Source organism: Semicossyphus pulcher, unplaced genomic scaffold, assembly GCF_022749685.1.
Source record: "Semicossyphus pulcher isolate SPU_LCO1_2020_fin unplaced genomic scaffold, fSemPul1.0.p SCAF_12, whole genome shotgun sequence".
In the NCBI taxonomy this organism is placed as follows: domain Eukaryota; kingdom Metazoa; phylum Chordata; class Actinopteri; order Labriformes; family Labridae; genus Semicossyphus; species Semicossyphus pulcher.
This window is the reverse complement of record NW_027211626.1, coordinates 13,538,115-13,558,387: the sequence shown is the minus strand read 5'-3', so window position 1 is coordinate 13,558,387 and position 20,273 is coordinate 13,538,115. Positions and strand designations below refer to the sequence as shown.

The 20,273-nt window shown below is 42.8% G+C and overlaps 1 protein-coding gene across 2 annotated transcripts in view; it reads right to left on the bottom strand.

Annotated features, from left to right (window-relative positions):
• akt3a (v-akt murine thymoma viral oncogene homolog 3a) overlaps positions 1-20,273 on the bottom strand; it is a 54,868-nt gene that overhangs the window by 7,292 nt on the left and 27,303 nt on the right. For both annotated transcript variants that reach the window (XM_069658037.1, XM_069658038.1), the window contains exons 4-11: positions 13,435-13,546; positions 10,620-10,764; positions 9,479-9,610; positions 9,230-9,295; positions 8,224-8,292; positions 6,112-6,234; positions 5,193-5,321; positions 55-269 (exon numbers count right to left, since the gene is read on the bottom strand). In XM_069658037.1, coding sequence (XP_069514138.1) covers positions 55-269; positions 5,193-5,321; positions 6,112-6,234; positions 8,224-8,292; positions 9,230-9,295; positions 9,479-9,610; positions 10,620-10,764; positions 13,435-13,546 — 991 coding nt within the window. The remainder of the gene's footprint in view (positions 1-54; positions 270-5,192; positions 5,322-6,111; positions 6,235-8,223; positions 8,293-9,229; positions 9,296-9,478; positions 9,611-10,619; positions 10,765-13,434; positions 13,547-20,273) is intronic.

Genomic DNA, 20,273 nt, shown 5'->3' with positions numbered 1-20,273 from the left:
ATCTGTTCACCTTTCTACAGTTTCAAATCAGTTTTCACTGATCTCAACACACACCGTTTGTTTGGGTCTTTGATGAGCAGGCCGGAAAGCAGGGACTTGGCGTCGGCTGACAGAGTGCGCGGGAACTTGATGTCCTCCATGAGGATGAGCTCAAACAGCTTCTCGTGATCCTGGTTGTAGAACGGCAGGCGGCCGCACATCATCTCGTACGTCACCACACCCAAACCCCACCAGTCCACCGCTCGACCGTAGTCGTTGTCCTCCAGGACCTGAAAAGAAGTAGAGAGAAAAGATTCAGGTTTTTAAATGGGACCATTTGTTTAATTGGACATCTGCTTTTATTAAGCATTTAGTTTAATGGACAAAGCCCACGGTGTTCAATGAAGAGACAGATGAGCGAGGAAAAACAACAAAAAAAGAGGCAATATGTGATTTTTCTTGAGGGAAAAATAAAAATAGTGAAAGTTATCTGGGATGAACAGTGTGTCTGCAGGGATAACAAGGACTGAGGTGTAGACGTTCGCCCCCCTCCCTCTCTCTCTCAGTACACAGACACACACATACAGAGGCAAACATCATGGGATGGCAGGTCTTCAGAGGCCCCTGTTACAGTAGGGGAGTCAGCGTGCTGGCGTGGCCCACCAGATGCCCCCTCTGGTCCCTGCCAGCTCTCTCTGGCACACTGATCCTCTCCTGGCAGAGACAGAGAGGACCGTCCCTGGATGGAAAAGGCAGGAACAGCCCGCAACACGGGTCAGGGCCGGTCAAACCTCCAAGCTGGCTAGCACAGGTACTGTACTCTGAGCTGCTGTGTTTGTCGGTGGAGGGGGAAAGGGGTTCTGTGAAAGAAGTCGCTCCCATATCAAAGCCTTGTGTCTGGGCTGCCTTCCTACTTCTACTTCCTGCCCGCTCTCCTTATGTCTCCTCTCTGCATCCTGTCTTATCCTGCCTTCTCCGTCCTGTAATCACGTCTTCCCTCGCTCGTTCCTTCTCTTTCATCCTCTCATGCTCTCATCCGCTCACCTCTGGAAGAGCAAGGAGGAGGACGAGGAGAAAAAGGGAGGCTATTTTAGGTGCTTTTGCGGCCCTTATTAAAACAATAAACTTACTAACATGATGTGTGCATGCATGCTTGTGTTGCATGTGTGTGTGACTGACAGATAGACGGACAGACAGGCAGAGCTACATCTCGCCAATAATAATATCTCACTCACTGTTAATAATGGACCAGGACAAGTCGACGTGAGTGCACGCTAACAGACACAAACACGTGAATACAAACACATGTTTTTGACATAATTATAAATTAATCTATCCAACTATACAAAATGTCATAATATTAAAAGATCAATGAATACACTGCACACTGAACTAATATGTGCTACTAGCGAGAGAGATGTTGGCAGATGCCGATAGCACAAATGTCCTACACTAACATTAGATTGATAAGAATAGAGGCTTGTTTATCCAAACCAAAGACTATAGGACTAGAAATTATTTTCTATTGTCAGCTTTGCAGATTAGAAATCTTTCATCTTAAGGCCTACACATTTAAGACAGCTGCTGTAATTTACACTTAAAGTCAAAATAAAGGGTTCGAAATGAAGGCGGAAATGTCTGATTTTTCTGACATTAAGTTTCATTTAATGGTTGACGTGAGGTTCTGATGCAAAATCCCGTCTGTAAATGATGTCAAATGTAACCGTGCACTGAGACCAGGTGAGAGGAAACTACAAACAGCTGCCTGTGAGTTTCTGCAGCAGCCAAATACCACAGAAAGCTGATCATTAACTGACTGAGCTCACACACTCGCCACTAAACTGCTAATGATGCAGGCGGCTGCTTCAGCGTGTGCAAGTCAACATGTGCGTGGAAGTGAATAAGAGAGTCATGAGTGCTATTTTATGTGTGAATCTGTGTATGTGTGTGTGAATTTGAGCATTAAGCCGGTCACCCCCGTTGGCAGATGCAGAGAGGAGCTGGGGGAACGCAGCGCGCCGCCAGCTCCAGATATACTATTGATTGGTACGGCTGGAGGGATAACACTGGCTTAGACTGCTGGGAGACTGTCAGGCACACACACACGCACAGCAGATGGAATATTTATCCGTCCTCATCAAATTCATAAAGTTTTGAGAGTGATGCAAAACTAGAAGATGTTTGGTGTTGTTTTAGTCCCTGCACCTTGAGGAGGGACACACACACACACACACACACACACGCACACGCACACAAACAGCGTGCATTTTTTGAAATTCAGAGGAAGCTGTTTTTCGATGCTGATCTACAGGACTGTGTGTCGAGTCTTTGTACAAAAAAGTACAGAAATGTATACAAATAAAAGCTGTCCAGTTGGGCATGTATATGTATGTGCATGTCAGTGTAAGAGAGTGTGTGTGTTTTTGTGTGTTTGTGTGTGTCCTGGGACCAAAAAAAGTGGTGGCAGCTCGGTTGCAGGCAGGGAGCAGATTAATCCACACAGAGCCAGAATGCTGCCCCACAGCCCTAGGCATGGAGGCATGGGAGTGTGTGTGTGTGTGTGTGTGTGTGTGTGTGTGTGTGTGTGTGTGTGCATGTGTATATGTACAGTATAGCATGTGTGGTTATGTGTGTATATTTTCCAAATAGACAGGATAAATAAATAGGACACGAGCAAAGTAGTAAGAAATGAGATAAATCAGCAGGAGAGAAGAGAGGAGAAGATCTCTGATTAAAAGCAGCCGTGAGGGAGAAGGTCTTGTCCTGTCCTGGTCCCTGTTGGGGCAGCCATGTGGCAGCGCGATGCTGCTTGCGGGACGGGGGCTTTGGCAGCCTGGACAGGACTAGATGGGACGGTACGGGCACACACAGCCTGTGGCTGTACCAGCCCAGATACCCAGCAGGCTACAGGGAACACAAACACACACACACACAGACCTCATACACTCGGCACAGCGAACATACACTCACATATTGTTGATGTCGCACGGAGACCTTCTATCTCCAAAGTGTCATCATGTGGAAGTCGGTTTATGCTGACACTGTTCTGACAGTTTTTCAATGTTTCACTAATGGCTGACTGTGCTGCTATGTTTACGAAACATTAACAGTTACAGTAGAAAAAAGCACAATGCCAAACATACAACATACAAAGAAAATAAAAACAAACACAAATACATGGAAAAAGCCCAAATCCATCCCCTTTATCACTTAACAAAATAGCCACAAGGAAATGTGTCAAACACAAAAAATATGAGAAAACAGAGAAAAACACAGTCCATGTGTTTTCTCTGATCCTGTTCCATCCCTTTACAAAGACCTTACACTGCTTATTGTTCATTAATCTCACATTAATCTTTGTTTGACTGTCCTTGAACAGACAATAGCACTTCAATGTAATGCTTTACATATTCGGCTGAAGATTTATTCACTTTGTAGGATTGTGTTGCTGAAGTATCTGAGCAGACACAAACCCTCTTTATTCACTTCTCATCTGCCCTTTTCACGAACGGCAAACACGGGAACTGTCTGAATTTCACTCCCGTAACCCTGAAATATTTTCTCTCCCTTCTCATCTTCCTCTGTCTTCAACCCCCACCTCCCCCTTTCTCTTTTTAATCCCGGCTACTTTGCATCTCTGTAACTTGGCTCCGAGCAAACTGTGTTATTTTTACACGCGGGCGGGCGAGCAGAGCGTGCGGGCGGGTGAGTGGCGGCGGCGGTGGTGTAGATTTCCAGGTTTTTTCCGAGCACCTTCCTCCAACCTCGCCCATCTGCCGCCATCTGCCTCGCTTTAGCCCGCACTTTCTACTGCAATCACACACACGGCACACACGCGCACACACACATAAATGCACACAGACGCACATCCTGTGAAAAATAACCAACAGCCTCCAATCAGCTTTTGGCACGCAAAGGAAGGGACTCTAAAAAAAAGCACAAAATGCTGCGCCAAATTGTCCTCCATACTTTTTCAAGTGGGATATACACTATGCTTCTCCCCTCGTTCCTTCATCTCCACATCTACATCGCTCTGTCTCCACCACCCACAGTCCTGCAACGCTCGCGCCAGTTGATCTGCTGGCCTTCCAGTAAAGCAGCGCTGATAGCTGGACAGCGGATGATTGCAAAAAAAAAACTATTACAAGATTGTCGTTCTGTGTGTGTGTGCGTGTGTGTGTAAGCACTGTTCTGTGCCCTTTTCCATTTCAACCAACACCTTCATTCACACGCATGAGCTGCATATTTACTGTTCGTCGGGATTTTATGGAAATCGTTCGCCTGTGAAATCTGCAGATGAAAATGCACATACATAAATTGCACTATAAGAAGGCTTCAAACATCCTTACGTAACGCACGGTATTATGGGTAAGGGGTTCACATCATGACTTGAGGGTACAGTGTATGTGTGGCTGCCACAGATGCTTTCATGTACTTCAAAGCCTCGGTCAAGCTGCTCAGTTTGCAGAACTTTTCTGTCATTTATCAATTAATTATTGCAATTTATTATTATGTTTGAGCTCATCTAATGCAAAAGTGTTCATTACATTACATCCTGTACTGTACATGTGTTTAACTCTAAATCCATGTCTTCTTATGTCATCTACAATACACTGTAAGTAGAGCCAAACATCCCTTTGTTTTGTGATAGCAGCATATGTAGGTTGGCCTAATGCTACATACAGTAACTTATTGGACCTGACAGCACATGATCGCACCTGCACATGATTCACACATGGCAGTAATGTGAAAGGGTTTTGCTCATATTTGATGTTAACTAATAGGAAAAAAAACGCGTTTGTATCTTTTCCTCCTGGCTCTAACTTCATCTCGCGGGATTGTGAGGGCAAAAAAATGCATTGCATCTAGTATAGTGGTGGCAGTAAATGCTTTATATATAAGTTTGCAAAGATCTGAAGTACAGAGACCTGAGAATTTAAGCTTATTTTTCTGCAGCACCCTTAACTAACTGCACAATAGGGCTACATAATAAACAGATTGGAGAGAGAGGATCAAAGCAAGAAGGGAGAGAAGGCTGTTGAAAAGTGCAAATTCACTTATCATAAATTAATTAAGGTCATGAAAGAAACATCTTAGAAGTTGAATAAATAAGAAGGTGTAGAGGTTCAAGGAAACAGAGAAAAAGAAATAAACATAAACAATGAAAGCAAAAGAAAATCAGAGATAAAAGATGAGAGGAAAAATAAAGTTACCTCAGGTGCCAAGTACTCTGGCGTGCCACAGAAGGTCTTCATGGTAGCAGCGTCTGTGATGCCCTCCTTGCACAGGCCAAAATCAGTGATCTTGATGTGGCCGTCTTTATCCAGCATCAGGTTTTCCAACTGGAAGGGAAACAAAGAAATACAGAAATGTCCACAATGCAACTTTCACCAGTAAATCTCAATTAAATATGAGAGAAAACTGCACTCCTGACAATGCGCTGTATGCAGAATAGATTGAATTGAACTGTCTGGAAAAGATCTCAAGAGATTTTTGTCAGAAGTTTTAAAAAAAATAGTTAATTCTCATCATTTGTGACCGTAAATCATAATCATAATGTTACTGCTTTGTTAACTAAAATCCTTGTTCTGTACTGTGGAGTCAAGGTATCACCTCTCTCAAGAGAGCAGAGGCAGACAAGGTGTGGAGACCATATTGTATTACCCCTCATTGTGGCGGTACTCACACTCAGACACACAAACTCCAAGCAGAGGGAAATAAACTTCAGGCATGTAGTGAAGCCACTCAACCTTTTAATTTTAATGGCTGAAGTGTTTTTCTCGCTCTCAGTCTGCTTTTTCTCCTTTCTGTTTTCTTGGCTGCTGTGAGCGGGGCCGGGGCCAAGGCTGCCAGGCAGACGCTCAGACAGAGCCATCTACCTCTCTACCTCTGTGGCATCAGCACCCCCTTCCTCCCCTCCTTCCTCCTTTCCTCCACCTCCCACGCTTCTTTACTGCTTTATGTCTGTGTGAGCTTGTCCCTGTCCCACTCTTTAATTACAACACATCCTGAGCCACTCGTCTCCTGCTGGATGAGGGGCGGGGGGGGCAAAAAAAAAAAAGTTTTCCCTCGAATATGTGATCACTCTCATCCATGCCCCCAAACCAGCCTCCCCTCTCAGTTTCTGTTTACCTTCAGGTCCCGGTACACAATCTTGGCTGAATGCAGGTAGTCGAGAGCCGAGACGATCTCGGCGCCGTAGAAGCGCGTGCGCTCCTCAGAGAACACCCGCTCTCTGGACAAATGGAAAAACAGCTGCGGGAGAAGGAGGGAGGCAAAGAGAGGGTGAGAGAGCGGGGGGAGAGAGAGAGAGAGAGAGGGGAGAGACAGCAGGGACGGCACAGCAATAATTACTGATTTATTGGAGGAAATTAGCACAACACAAACTGGCTGCCCGCACCATATTGAGATGATAGATAGCGGAGGGGAGGGTGAGCGGGGGGTGTATGTGGAGATGGGGTTGGGTGGGGGTGGCGGGCTGCCTCGGTGGAGGGCGGGTGGAGGCGCTCGGCAGCTGGCGCCTCATCTTGCAGCCCCCCTCACCACACACACACACACTGTCATACCTCTACCACGTTACCCTCTGGGCTCGGTTGGCACTGTGCTGGCGTGGAGTTCGGCGACGGGGGCCAAATCAAGGGTTTAATCAATACACCAGTCTAGTTAAAGACAGGCCGACCGCCGCTGCAGCCACCGCTCCCCCTCCCCTACCATCCCCACAGCCTCCAGTGCAACACTCATTAGTGGCCTAACTGGCCTTGCCCCTTGAGCCTCCATCTCCATTTACTCCATTCTCATATCCCTTTTTGGCAGTGAGCTCATTTTCATACTTTAAAGAGTACACAACTCGTTTGGTTCCCCAGGTGGCTTGACCTGACGTTTCTCCTCCGTCTAGCTGTTTAATCGCTCGTCTCTCATTCCCTCTCTCTCTCTCTCTCTCTGTGTCCCTCTCTTCTTCCCTCCCCTGGCCGTCAGTTGTCAACTTGTCACACAGCTACACATGTGGCACCAAAATGACACCAGCCTGCTGCGGCGCACCAGTCAAGTCGTACAAATTACCCATGAGGCCAAGGGGCACACATCCTTCCATTAATTGTTCAGGGAGGTTTGCATATGGCCGCTGGAGTGATGCTCGCAGACCACCTTGCTCAAATGGTGTCCGTGTGTAATGTGTGTGTGGTGGGGGTGCCGTGAGATGGGGTAACACGACAGGTGGGCCTTCATCAGTGTACTGGCAGCTGTGACTGTGGCAGGTTTGTAATGGGTTGTGTGTGTGTGTGTGTGTGTGTGTGTGTGTGTGTGTTTGTGTGTGGGTGTGTTTGTGGGAATGTTTGGTCACAATTTCTCCGTTGAGGTAAAACGTAGCTGTGTGTGTGTTAGTTTTAGTATGAGTGTGTTTGCTGCTGTTTTCTCTGCTGTGTGAGCGAGTGGGTGTGTGTGTGTGTTTTGGGTGTGTGTGTGTGCGCAGGCCTGGCGCTGGCTGAACTTCCTAACTAACTGGGAGGGGAGCAGGTGACAGTTACACTGAGGGAATGAACCAAGATTGCAAAAAACGGCCCGATTAAAAATCTGAGAAGAGGAGAAGTGGTGGAATCCAAACTCATTTCGTCTCCGACTGTCATTCTGGCTATATCTGCCCCATAGGTGTGTTCATAAATAGACACGAGCAGGAGACGGATGGAACGGGGAAGAGAGACGAGAAGGCGAGCCAGAGGCCAGTTGGTTGGCAAATTAACCACGTTAGACGGCAATCGAACAGTCAAACTTTACCTGCTTTTTGAGTGTTTGCACGTCTTAACATTCCTTTGCTGAATTGCTGTCGCAGACTCACACGCCCAATTACACTATATTACTGACGCAGAAAGTGTGTATTTATCTGTGAGACGAATTTATAAAGAAAGTTGAATTTTCTAGAGGTTGTCTTTGAAATGTACACTTTGAATTTAGTCTATTTTACTGTTGTTTAACACTCACCTGGAGCCATTGATAGTGTTAAGAAGCTTGTAACATACATAAGTACTTAACCATCAAAAGCACAACAAAATGTATCTTTTCTAGATATTGTAAATACGTATCCTAAAAAACCCTGCGGTTACAACACAGCTTCTACCTTACAGTGAAATAGGCCACTAATCGCTGTCAGTTAGTGTGGTGGGGTTGTGGTTTAACTGGCTGTTTAAAGCAGCAACACAGAGACAGGTAACCACATATAGCACAGACAATGTGAGAGCGTGCGCATCTTACCTCTCCTCCATTCACATACTCCATGACGAAACAGAGGCGGTCTTTAGTCTGGAATGAATACTTCAATGACTGAAACAAGAAACACACACACACACACACACAAACATAAACATCACACAACTTGCTGAACAGCTACTGTACACTCCACTGTTTGTTATGTCTGTTGATCTGTTTCAATGTAAATGTGGGGTCACACATATTAAATCTCACATTAAATACAGGACTTAAATTATCCAAAATGCGAACATGATTGTTAGCAATCAAGTGCTAACTACAGTGATGCATTTATAGACACAATAGTTTTGTCTCTTATCACTGTAACAGCACATATTTGGCTGCACAAAGGGAAGACTTAAATAGAAACAAATATTGTTTTTTAATCGAGCCAAATAAGACATAATGCACTCATCTCCTTACATGTATTCCCCATACAGAACACAGGGAAGAGAATAAGTGAACAATTTGTGCACAGCCAGAGGTCTGGTCCCATTTTAGCAATAACAGCAGGAGCAACAAAACAGATCATTCTTAGTTTGAATTCTTAGTTTATGTGTAATTTTATCATTCAAAGCAAGTAGGTGTGTGTGTGTGTGTGTGTGTGTGTTGTCTCTGGAGGGAGAGAGCTGCTAAACAAAAGAACAGTTGCTCGGCGTCTCTTTGTGGCTGCAGGTGCGACAGGGGTAAACTCAGATGTGAACTGTAATTGCTCTCACGACAGTGTGGGTGTGATATTAATATATATGTGTGTGTGATAGAAATAAGAAGCTGCTAAGGTGTGGATGTTTACATCAAAGGCCAACTGTATAGCTAACAGATGTAGCCGGTAATGAACAATTTGGTGCCACACTCATAATTAGCCCCGTGAGACTCAGGTATGTATAGGATCAATATGCTGTCTGTGTGTGTGTGAGCGTGTGTGTGACACTCCTGCAGATGTCAGTACATTAGCATATAAACATATGTCTAAATTTAATCCATATGTGTTTTGTGTACATGAGGTACTTACAGTGAGAAAGGGGTGTCTGGTGTTTTTTAGTACTCTGCTCTCTGTGAGTGTGTGAGCCACTTCGTCCTGCACAGAAAGGGTAAAAACATTTTCATTTAACATCTACCTGAAGAGGCAGCTGAAGAGCACTCCATGGAATGCATTAAAATCATCAGATACTGACACCTGACTGAACTCATAATTTAAAGTAGTCAGGAATAAAACGCTTTCATATAAAGGTTGACCATTAGATGATGCCTCTGCACTCACCTTGGCTATGATGACTTCTTTTTTGAGGATCTTCATGGCGTAGTACTTCCCGCTGGCCTTTTCTCGGACAAGAATCACTTTGCCGAAGGTTCCCTTTCCCAGCAGCTTCAGGTAATCGAAGTCACTCATTGTCTTTGGAGGGAAGCATGAGATCAATATGGGGATTAATCCATGCTTTAAGTTAAATAGGTCCTACGAGCAGTATAGGATTGTGTATCGTTTAAAATGTTTCAATACTTTTGCCAATACAATTCCTGAGACGGAGGAACAAAACTTTTTCCAATATCTTGCTTTGAGGAATATAATCATTTTTCAACAACACAATTTTTAATTTAACAAAACAGCCTGGCTTGTTGCAACCACAAGAAGCCCAAAAGCCCCAAAATTTTCCTTAATATAATACAGCTTAAAACTTGAAATCTGGAAGTGTGTTATCGAGTCACCACGATAACCAATCTTACCTAACATCTGATGCCAGCCTTCTGTACTTGATAGATTTTGGACACTCTATCAGTTACAGGCACATTTAAGGCAGAAGCAAATAAAGTAAGATGCTTAAAATACCCAAGCTATAGCATATGGTTTCACAACCTCGGCATAACAACCTTTGTTTAGTCTGTATGGCATGACATTTAGCAGAGATGTTAATGGAGCCTGTTGGATGACACCTTGCAGTCTTTGTGACACTTATATTTCCTCTAGTACACCTGTTAGGTCAAAACTTCCCCTGAGCAACACTTTGGTCTGAATTACTGAGTTGGTTTTCACTGACCCCTGACGTTCTGCTATTAATGTATCAAAATATAATGTACTGTACCTGTAGTTCCTTTGTAGTGTAGGATGTAATGAACGTAGGATGTAATGAACATAGGAACGAAGAACAAAGGTCGTGCAGGGGCCTCTAAGGCATGGCTGCACATAACCCAGGTGTAGCCATGCCTTAATACCAACTATTTCTAATGAAGTAATTTTTTTCTACTTTCTGGAGCAACAATTTACACCCTGGTTGTTCCATGATTTCATGTTGAAACAAACCTGTGACTGACAGGACCATTCTAATACTACAGCTGGGAACAACTTCTGTATTTCAAGTATACAGTATGTTATAGTGAGTATGTGTATTTACCAGTGTGTGTGTTACCTTGCGTTTGTGGTGTGTGGTGGAGATGTCCATCTCCTCCTCGACCATGTTGTCGATGTTGGAGGTGGGGCTGCACTGGATCCTTTCCTCCTCTTGTCTCTGCAGCTTGTCAGCCACCATCTGGATGGCCTCTGTCCACTCATCTCTGAGTTAGCAACGCACAACAGGACAAAGTTTAGGGAAGCACCGACACTGATGCCTTCTTTAACCCATCCATACTTCTGATACTAGCCCTGGCCCAACTTCAAGTCCTACCCTATCAAACAGCATACTATGTTGATAAAATATTATATAATTGAAACCAGCCCATGTAATAATACATGACACAGGTGTCAAATTTAATACTGGTCATAGACTGACCAATAGGACGCCTTATGCACTGATTTAAACAGGTTTTTAAATGTGTTTTCAATTAACATAAACACTTTTTTGTTCAACAGAGAGGAAACATGGTCAACCAGAGAATCAACCAAATGAGCAATGATCAAGGAGCAGAACTAATGCCTACCAGTCTGTGCATGTGAGAGAGTGTGTCAAAGTGTCTGTGTGTGTGTGTGTGAGAGTGGATGAGTAAGTGAGTGCACAAACACACACCCATGTATTAGAGGGAACAATGCATTGTTGTTTGCTAACATTGTTCCTCCCCATTGACTTTCCATTAGCACTGTTGTTCAACATCTGTTGAGAGGAAATCTGTGTGTGTTTGTGTGTGTGTGATCATCATACGTAGCAGAAGGCCAGCCATGCATCAGGATGTGTGGACAAGTTAACTGTACTTAATGATGATGAATATAATGGTCTATACACAGGGCCAAGCGTCCCTCTGCTCTGATGAGAGAAGAGAGGAGAGTGGAGAGGAGGAGTATATAAGACTTAAATAGAAGTTCTACTTATTTCTCGGGTTTTATCTGTCCTGAAAGTATAAATGATTTAATAGAAATACACATGCTGTTTAGGCATGTTGTTATATCAATGAAAATACTTTCCTGAAGACTGAACTGGGCTCAGAAAGAGTTCTCTTTGGATTTTGTTTCACACTGATCTTCACCCAAACAGTGTTAATCCTGTGCTACATGCAAGGGTTACATGTTCGCAGAAAAGACTGCAGAGCTTGAACTGAGGTGAACCCAAGATGATACTCAAATATTCCGAAATCCTCGGGACTCCGGAGAAGCAAGCGGGGATTTGCGAGTGTGCTCTTTCAAATACACTTACCCAGTGTAAGCTGTGCGGAGATCATAATAATGAAACCTGTTTGACTCCCAAACGATCACCCTTGTGTCTTTTGTTTTGTTTTGAGTTACATGACCATATGTTTCCTTGAGGGATCCATCTGAACTTAAACAGAGCAGTGTGTGTATATGTGTGTGTGTTTTTAAAGATCTGAATCCCTTTCTACTGCAAAGACTTCTGAGCGTACCCTACACACTGCAAAACAAGGGCAAACTCAAGTTACACTGCTTCTACAACAATGGAGCACTCAATTTGTGGCACCCATGATGTGTGTGTGTGTGCGTGTAGCTAGATGAAAAGCAATGGGAACTCTCTCAAGGTCAGGCAGCAGATAAATGCTCTCTCTCTTGGTTTGAGTGTTTTTTGTATAATGAGGTTTTTTTTTTTTCTTTGCTAATGAGAGATAATGGGCCTGCCTACAGTCGGGCACCATGCCAACACGTGCCACCCTCTCTGCTCACGGCTGGGACTGTGGTAGCTGGAGCGCTGCCAGCTCTGGTACAGTACAACAGATACAGTAACACACAGGCACACGGAAGCACAGACACCCAGTTGTGGCATACACAAGCTTCTTTCCAACTCACTTTAACTTCAATAGTGCGCACTCTTTCCACAGCGAACGACACACATCTGCAGCTTACAGCCGTCCACTTACAGATCTGCACATAATACAACTTTATAAAATAATCCAGAGAAGTTATTAGCTGTAAGGTAACTCTGTAACGTTTATTTGTTGTCAAGAGGCAAAACTATTATAAAGCAATATATAACAAAGACAAAGTTGGACAGACAGCTGCAGCGCTCACACACACATGAAAAACACACACACAAACTCAAAGGATGCACAGAAGCATCTGTGGTCTTCTGGGCAAAGCTGTTCATTTTCTGGAGATAAACACCTCAGCTCCTCAGAAAGGAACTGAGCAGCTGGAGAATTTATGCCAACGATACTTGAAAGGTCTCCTTTCCACTCTGTCTCTCTCACCCTCTCTCTTTCCCACAGACACACACACCAAAAACAGAAAAAAACACATAGACTCTTTACAGTACAAACCTGCTCACACATGCCTCTGCCCTTGATGATACTTTTACCCATATGATTTGTGTATATAGATTTATTTACATTTTTAATCTATATTTAGCCTAATGTAAAGGTCTTTCAAACGTTTAGCATGTTTACTTCTTTTTCTGTAACAGAACTTGTCTGTATTGTTCTTGTATGTAAACCAGAAACTGAGATAAACAACTCCAGCCACGGTGTGCCTCCTTAACATAAAAACGAGTATTTGGTGTTTTAACTGGCTTAAAAATGTCAACTTTCAAACTAAGGGATACTGTGAGAGAAATGTTAAACTGTCTGTGGTAATGCAGGCAGAATGCAATCAATACCCGGTTTTGTCGTGGGTCTATTTGTAGGGACACCGCAGCTCTAAGAAAATACCTGAACAGAAAAAACGTTTCCCCTTTTGGCTCTAACCTCAATTTACAGTGGCTTTAAACAGTGCTTAAGATCTTTACTGTTCACTGAACAACGATAAGAGGATGCTGTGGAAGAAGAACTGGGAGTCTTTGGGGAACTGACCTCTCGTCAGGCGTGTCCACGTGGAAGGTCCTCTCGATGACGGTGGTCCACTGGAGGCAGCGAATGATGAAGGTGTTTGGCTTCGGCCTCTCCGTCTTCATCAGCTGACATTCTGAAACAGACAGGCAGAGCTTCAGTGTTAGGCTTTTAGTGCGATAACATTTCTGTTACATACAATAAAATTCAGATCTGCTGAAGACGATTTCAGTTACATGTAGTTTGGTTTTGCACGGATGAGCCATTACCATTCTGAAATGTATCCATGTTAAGAGTGAATATTTCAGTAGTCTCAGGCTTTTGAGTAGTTACAGTGTATGTGAGTGCATAAGGCATTCATCAAGGACTATTTGTTTTTTATTACACGTTCTTTTGTTAAGTTATCACTGCATTTTCTTTTCTTTTGCTCATCACAGTCTTAACTTGAGGCTACTTGAAAAACAAAGTGCATGATAAATAAAAATTACTTGTCTTGCTTTGAGCAACAACCAGCTTTGGTTTGAAAGAATCTGAGGAAAATTGGTAATTACACCTGTTTAACGGCTGTAGCTGATGTGTGAACATAATAAAATGCAGCTGATTAAGTTGTTGATTCACTGTAGGGGCTATACAAACTATTGGTCTTAGTCAATGCTCCGGTCACATCTGCATTGACTACTGCAATGTGATACTGGCAGGAATCCCACCGACTTCACCTCATCCAGAACTCTGCAGCACGGATTACTACACGTTCAAAGTCCACTGAACATGTCACTCCTCCGCTGATTCAACTACACTGGCTCCCTGTATCACAACCAATTCACTTCAAAATCTTTTAACATTTAAAGCTCTTCATAATCTATCCCCTGCTTATCTCACAGGCCTCCTTCAGAGTTAACCTCTGTCTCGCTCCCTACGGTCCTCATCAGCAGGTCTACTGGCGCTACCAGCCATCAGCCTCCTATGCTGCACCTAAACTTTGGAACTCCCTTCCCCCTCACATCCACATGCTGGACTCCATCACAGAATTCAAAACTCTTAAAAGTCATATTTTTAGACTAGCTTACTCACTTTAATTCCATCAACTGCATCTTATCAAAGCAATGCTTTGTTGCTTATTGCATGTATTATTGTACAGATGTTTGATTACTGGTGCTGTTTATTGTGTTGTTTGTCGTATGTTACTATATGATGTAAGGTGACCTTGAGTGCCATGAAAGGCGCCTTTAATAAAATGTATTATTATTATTATTATTGTCCTCGTTATCTGTCTTTAATTTTCTCAATTTATTGATTAGTTGTCTGGTTTGTAAAATATCAGAAAATGGTGAAAAATTATTGTTTCCAAATCGAAATAATGTTCATAAAACACTTGTTTTGTCCACACAACAAAGATATTAAGATCACTGTCACAAAGGAGTTAAAAAACCCCACAAAATATTAACATTTAAGAAGCCTTAATTGGAGAATTTTGACTTTTAATGGATTGACAGATTAATGGATCATCCAAATAGTGGGCCGTTACTTTAAGAGATGACTAGAAATATAAGAATTGTTGCAGCTCTAGTTTACTGTCACACTGTCAGGGCTTTGGGGAACTCCTGAATAAAACAGAGATTAGCTGCAACACCTGTTCTTTTTCTACCATGACAAAAAATTCTGCTGAGAAAAAGGCCTGTAATGATATCGAAACTTCCACACCGATGTTTCAAAGAAAGGTGCTTCCCTTTGCCAAGGGGTATTATGTGTTCCAGCACACACGCATCTGGTGAAAATCTGAAGAGACAAATTGCTGTGAAAATGGGCACTACAGTAGGCCATTATTACACAAATGCATAATACAGTACACAAACGCAGAAACGTACGCACACATAGCCAGATGGGGCTGTGAGATCGCTGTGGGAAGGAATGCATCTTCATTGTCCCTCAGCAGTGTCTCTGCTTATTGGGGACAAGAGCTGCTGTTAAAGAACATAATGATCCATCTTCTGACCTCTCGTCTCGTCCACTTCTTCTTTGTTCTCCATACATCTCCCTCCATTCCCCCTCTCCCGTTTTATCCTCCCTCCTGTTGTCTCCTGCCATTCTCTCCTCACCCTCATCTGTCCTCCACTCTTTACTCTCCTCTTCCCTCCTCCTGTCCTCGGCCTATCCTTTCTTCCAATTACTTTCTGTTTAAGTGTGGCACAGCACAGCACGTCACGGCTCAGCCTAAATATAGACAGGAAGGTTAATGACAACACGGCTCAGGTCGTACACACGGCAGAGTTTCAATGTAAAGTCACACACACACACACACACACACACACACACACACACACACACACACACAAAGAAATTACTACCTGACTCGTGAACATGGCCTGCTGTGCTGCCAGACACAAGGTCATGCTATGGTTGATGCCAAAAAAACCCACCCATGGACACACACACACACACGCGTAAAAGTGACAGTGAAGTTTGAATGTTAGCTGAAATTGGGTTGTTTGCCACAGCAGGCAATTGTGAAATCTGTGTGGCAGTTTAGAGGGTGTGTGTGAGTTCATGCATCAGCGTGTGTGTGTGTGTGTGTGTGTGTGTGTGTGTGTGTGTGAGCGACAGGCTTGTATGTATGAGTCCCTCTGCAGGGAACAGGCCTGTACCATCTCTGTTCCATCTGACCACTTCTGTTGTTCACGCACACATAAACACACACACACAGGCACACACACACATCTAAACAAACACACACACATAGGCGTACACACACGAAGGCACACACGCCACCTGGCCTCCCAGCTTTGGGCAACAGATGTGGCAGTGCCAGCGCTGTGCCAAGCAGCCGGGGCCGGATGTATGGCCTGGCTTGTCCTCTTCACAAACTCTTTTCCTCTCCCCTCTTTTTCCTCGTTTTCTCCAATCCTGTCTTCATCTCCTCCTCCCTGTCTGTTCACTGCTGACGATCCTCCTGTCCTCCCTCGTTCTCCCTTCCTCTCCCCCATGTTTCATCCACAAAAGCCCCGCTCTCCATTACCTCCGTCTCTCATCCGTTGCTCTCCACTCTAATCATCCTTCCATCTCTGTCCTCTCTATTCTTCCTTTCTCCTCCCCACATATCCAGTCTTCTCTTCCTCTGCCCCCTCCGATTGTCATTCCCCCATACTTGTCCTCCCTTTTGGACTCCTACATTTCTTTCTCCTTCTCCCTCTTTCAATGTAGCGTTCTTGTTTTCGTCCTCGCACCTATTCCTACCATCACCAATCCTCACTGCCCTGTTCTGCAGATATTTCTGTGGTAATGTCACAGCGGTGATTGTTGGCATGTCCACATGTAAAGTCATATGCAGTATTACAGTTTTAATTATAAATACATGCCAGTACATACTGTACAATAGCATCAGCATCCGGGTTTGAGCCTAGATGTGAAATACCAGCTTAGCACCTTTCAGATTACATCCAACAGACATCCATGTATGGACATCATGCATTCATTTAATTATCAAGAGACATATGCTGTATTATATACTATAAGTGTTTTATCTGTTTAATCCAACTGATCCCACAAAAATCTGGGTGTGTTTTTATTTTCCAACATCCATCCATCCATCCACATCTATACCGCTTATCCTGTTCAGGGTTGCGGATGGACTGGAGCCTATCCCAGCTGTCATTGGGGAGAGGCGGGGTACACCCTGGACTGACTGCCAGTCAATCACAGGGCTGACACATAGAGACAGACAACTATTCACACTCATGGGCAATTTAGAGTCTCCAATGAACCAAGCATGTCTTCGGAATGTGGGAAGAAGCCAGAGTACCCGATGGGAACCAACACATGCACGTGGAGAACATGCAAAATCCACACAGAAAGGCCCCCTATGTCCGAACGGGGACTCGAACTAGGAACCTTCTAGCTAGAGGTCCTCTAGTGAGGCAAGAGCGCTAACCAAACAGGGCTGCATCACCGTGGTTACAAAAATCACATAATTAGATAATCACGATTACTTTAGACAATTGAAGCAACTCACAAAAGATCACCCATGTGTTTACCATGTTGATAGCATTTATTGTAAAACTATTTTACTTTCTTAACTTGCCATATACACTCACCGGCCATTTCATTAGGTACACCTGAGAAATCAAATGCAGTTCAATACAACAGCACTGCCGTGGATTCTGCTTTTATGAAGTTAAGTTTTTGTTGACTTTTGTTTTATTGAGAGTCTGAAGTGTATAAATTCAATCATGTGTATTACTGAGGCCGTAGTTAAAGGTGGTGTTGTACTGAACTAAATTATATTGAGATGTGTCTCTAATTTTTTGTCCTCCCTATTTACATACATGAGGGTGCCAGAGTATCAGAAACACCTCTGAATATAATGCAGCTCAATACAGCCCCACCACCAATTATGAGCATGACTCTGAAATATCATTGAATTAACACCTCTATGACAGCTTAGAAAAAACCTTGTACATTAGAGACAACATAAAAGCAAATCTTATGGCTGAGCTGGTGTATTGGATTAGGCTACATTAGATTTTTCAGGTGTACCCAATGAGGTAGTGAGTATATGTGGTCTTTTTGACAGATGTTGACATTCGCATTGGATTCATGTAGCTGGTGAATCTTCTGTAATCCACTTTCTAACATTGTTCTATTAAAGTACTCAAACTCATCACTAGTTTTATACAGCTACAGCAGAGCAACCGAGTCTAGAGAACAAAAAACAAAAACTAAATTTCAAACAAAACAACACACAGATTTCAAACTGAAAAAAGTTCTGTGTCTTTAAGGTCCGCCGAGCTTTTTAGAAACACACCATCGCGAGCTAAAAGTCATGATGGAACACAATTTTAGGGTGAACACAAATTTAATTCGAAAGCTTAAACGCCTGGAAAGCAGGGACAAAGTTTAACTGCCAATCTGCATTTATGAATGAACAATGAGAGGTGATGGTGGTGGTAATGAGACTGAGAGACATTAAAATTAATCTTGTTAACTCATTAGCTGGTTAATTACACATGTCAACGCGGCTGTGGAGCTTGTTAACCAGGTGCAGACAGATGATATACTGATAAATGGTTAATTAGAGCCCTCAGTGAATTCTGTAAAGCACAGCGTCGCTGTGAAGACTGATCACTGACGAGATGCTTTGACACATCATGAGTGAAAGTGATGCAATAAACTGTTGTACCATTTAACTGTGGCTCCCTGCGATAAAACCACATGAACATTTCAGCAACATCTCATGACACTTTACATGACTGAGCATTGAAGAAATCAATTAGAGGATATTGCCTATTATATGTCCTTTATCTGAGACATATGGGTTAAATCCCCTGCTGAAGTGTCCTGGAGAAGGACACTGATTCACTTCAACTTAAAAAGGTTCTGCTACAAACTAAAATGTTCCCTGCAGGGGTTAAATACAGCAAGTACCATCATATATATCAGTAAAGAATCATCATCATTGTTAATTATGACCCTACATAGAAGTACGCAGTGTACATGAATGCAATATATACAGAAAAGATGCAGGTATTTGGACACATTAAATGGATAAATGGACTGTACTTACAAAACGTTTTTCTAGTCTTCTGACCACTCAAAGCGCTTTAACACTACATGTCACATTCACCCTCTCACTCTCACATACACCGATAGCAAAGCCCTAAGTGCCAATCTTCAATCAGTATATTTGCACAGTCACACCTGATGGCTATACCTTTGGGAGAAATTTGGGGTTCAGTGTCTTGTCAAAGGACACTTTGACGTGTGACTGTATCAGTCAGGGATCGAACCCCCAACCTTCCAATTGAAAGACGACCACTGAGCCACAGCCGCCCACATTCCCAGCTAGCAGGGAACGTTCCCATTACATTTGCTAACATTACCTACAAGTTCTTATTACGTTTGAAAGAAAATGTTTTGATCTAATAATCAAAGAACATTTCAAATAATGTTCTTGTAATATAAAAACTTAAAACGTTTTAACGGCAACATTCTGAAGATATTTTCAGGATGTTATTGAGGCCTGGGATGTCAGAACACCTTTTATAAAACATTTGCTCAATGTTACATAAAAACAAAGGTAGAACATGCTCACGCAACATTGTGAAGATCTTTTCAGTATAGTAGTTAGTACGGCCTGAACTATCAGATATTAGATTATTAGATATTAGATTACAAAACGTTCCTGATATGTGATTTGAACATTCTCACTGCAACTTTCTGAAACTGTTTTCAGAGAACGTTCTCCTGCTATTAAAAGAAACATTCTGGAAACCAAATAAAAACTTCCCGCTCAAAACATTACCGGTACATTGCACGTAACATTCTCAGAACGTTCTTAGAACAAAGCATTTCCAGCTGGTTACTACTCCTCTCTTTACCCATCACTTAACAGCAGTAAAATCTGAATGAGCATTAATAAAAAAAAGAAAACATATACCTCAAAAGATCTTTTTTATAATCATTATCATTATGTTTAGCTTTGTTTTTTGTTTTTATGATCCCTGAATTATACGCATGTTGTTTATGTGGATTGAGTCTCTAGAAGTGTCTAATTCAACTTTGAGTTAGAAAGTAAACAAAGACTTGAATCAATTGTAAAGATTAATCCCAATACTCTTTGGAATTCTTAGAAATGTGAACCTTGTTGAATTCCAAGGATCGTAAGATAAGCAAATCATCCCAGACTAGATATTAACAAAACAAAAAAAACCTAATTATCCTTTAAATTAGTGCACCAGGAGTCTAAAACTGCAGCGTGTAGATGAGATGAGTGGACAGTGATTTTCCAACTCAACATTGTGTTGAAACAGTGTAAAGATACAGGTGCAGTACAATTTAGTGCTATTTTGATACATGTATGGTATGTAACC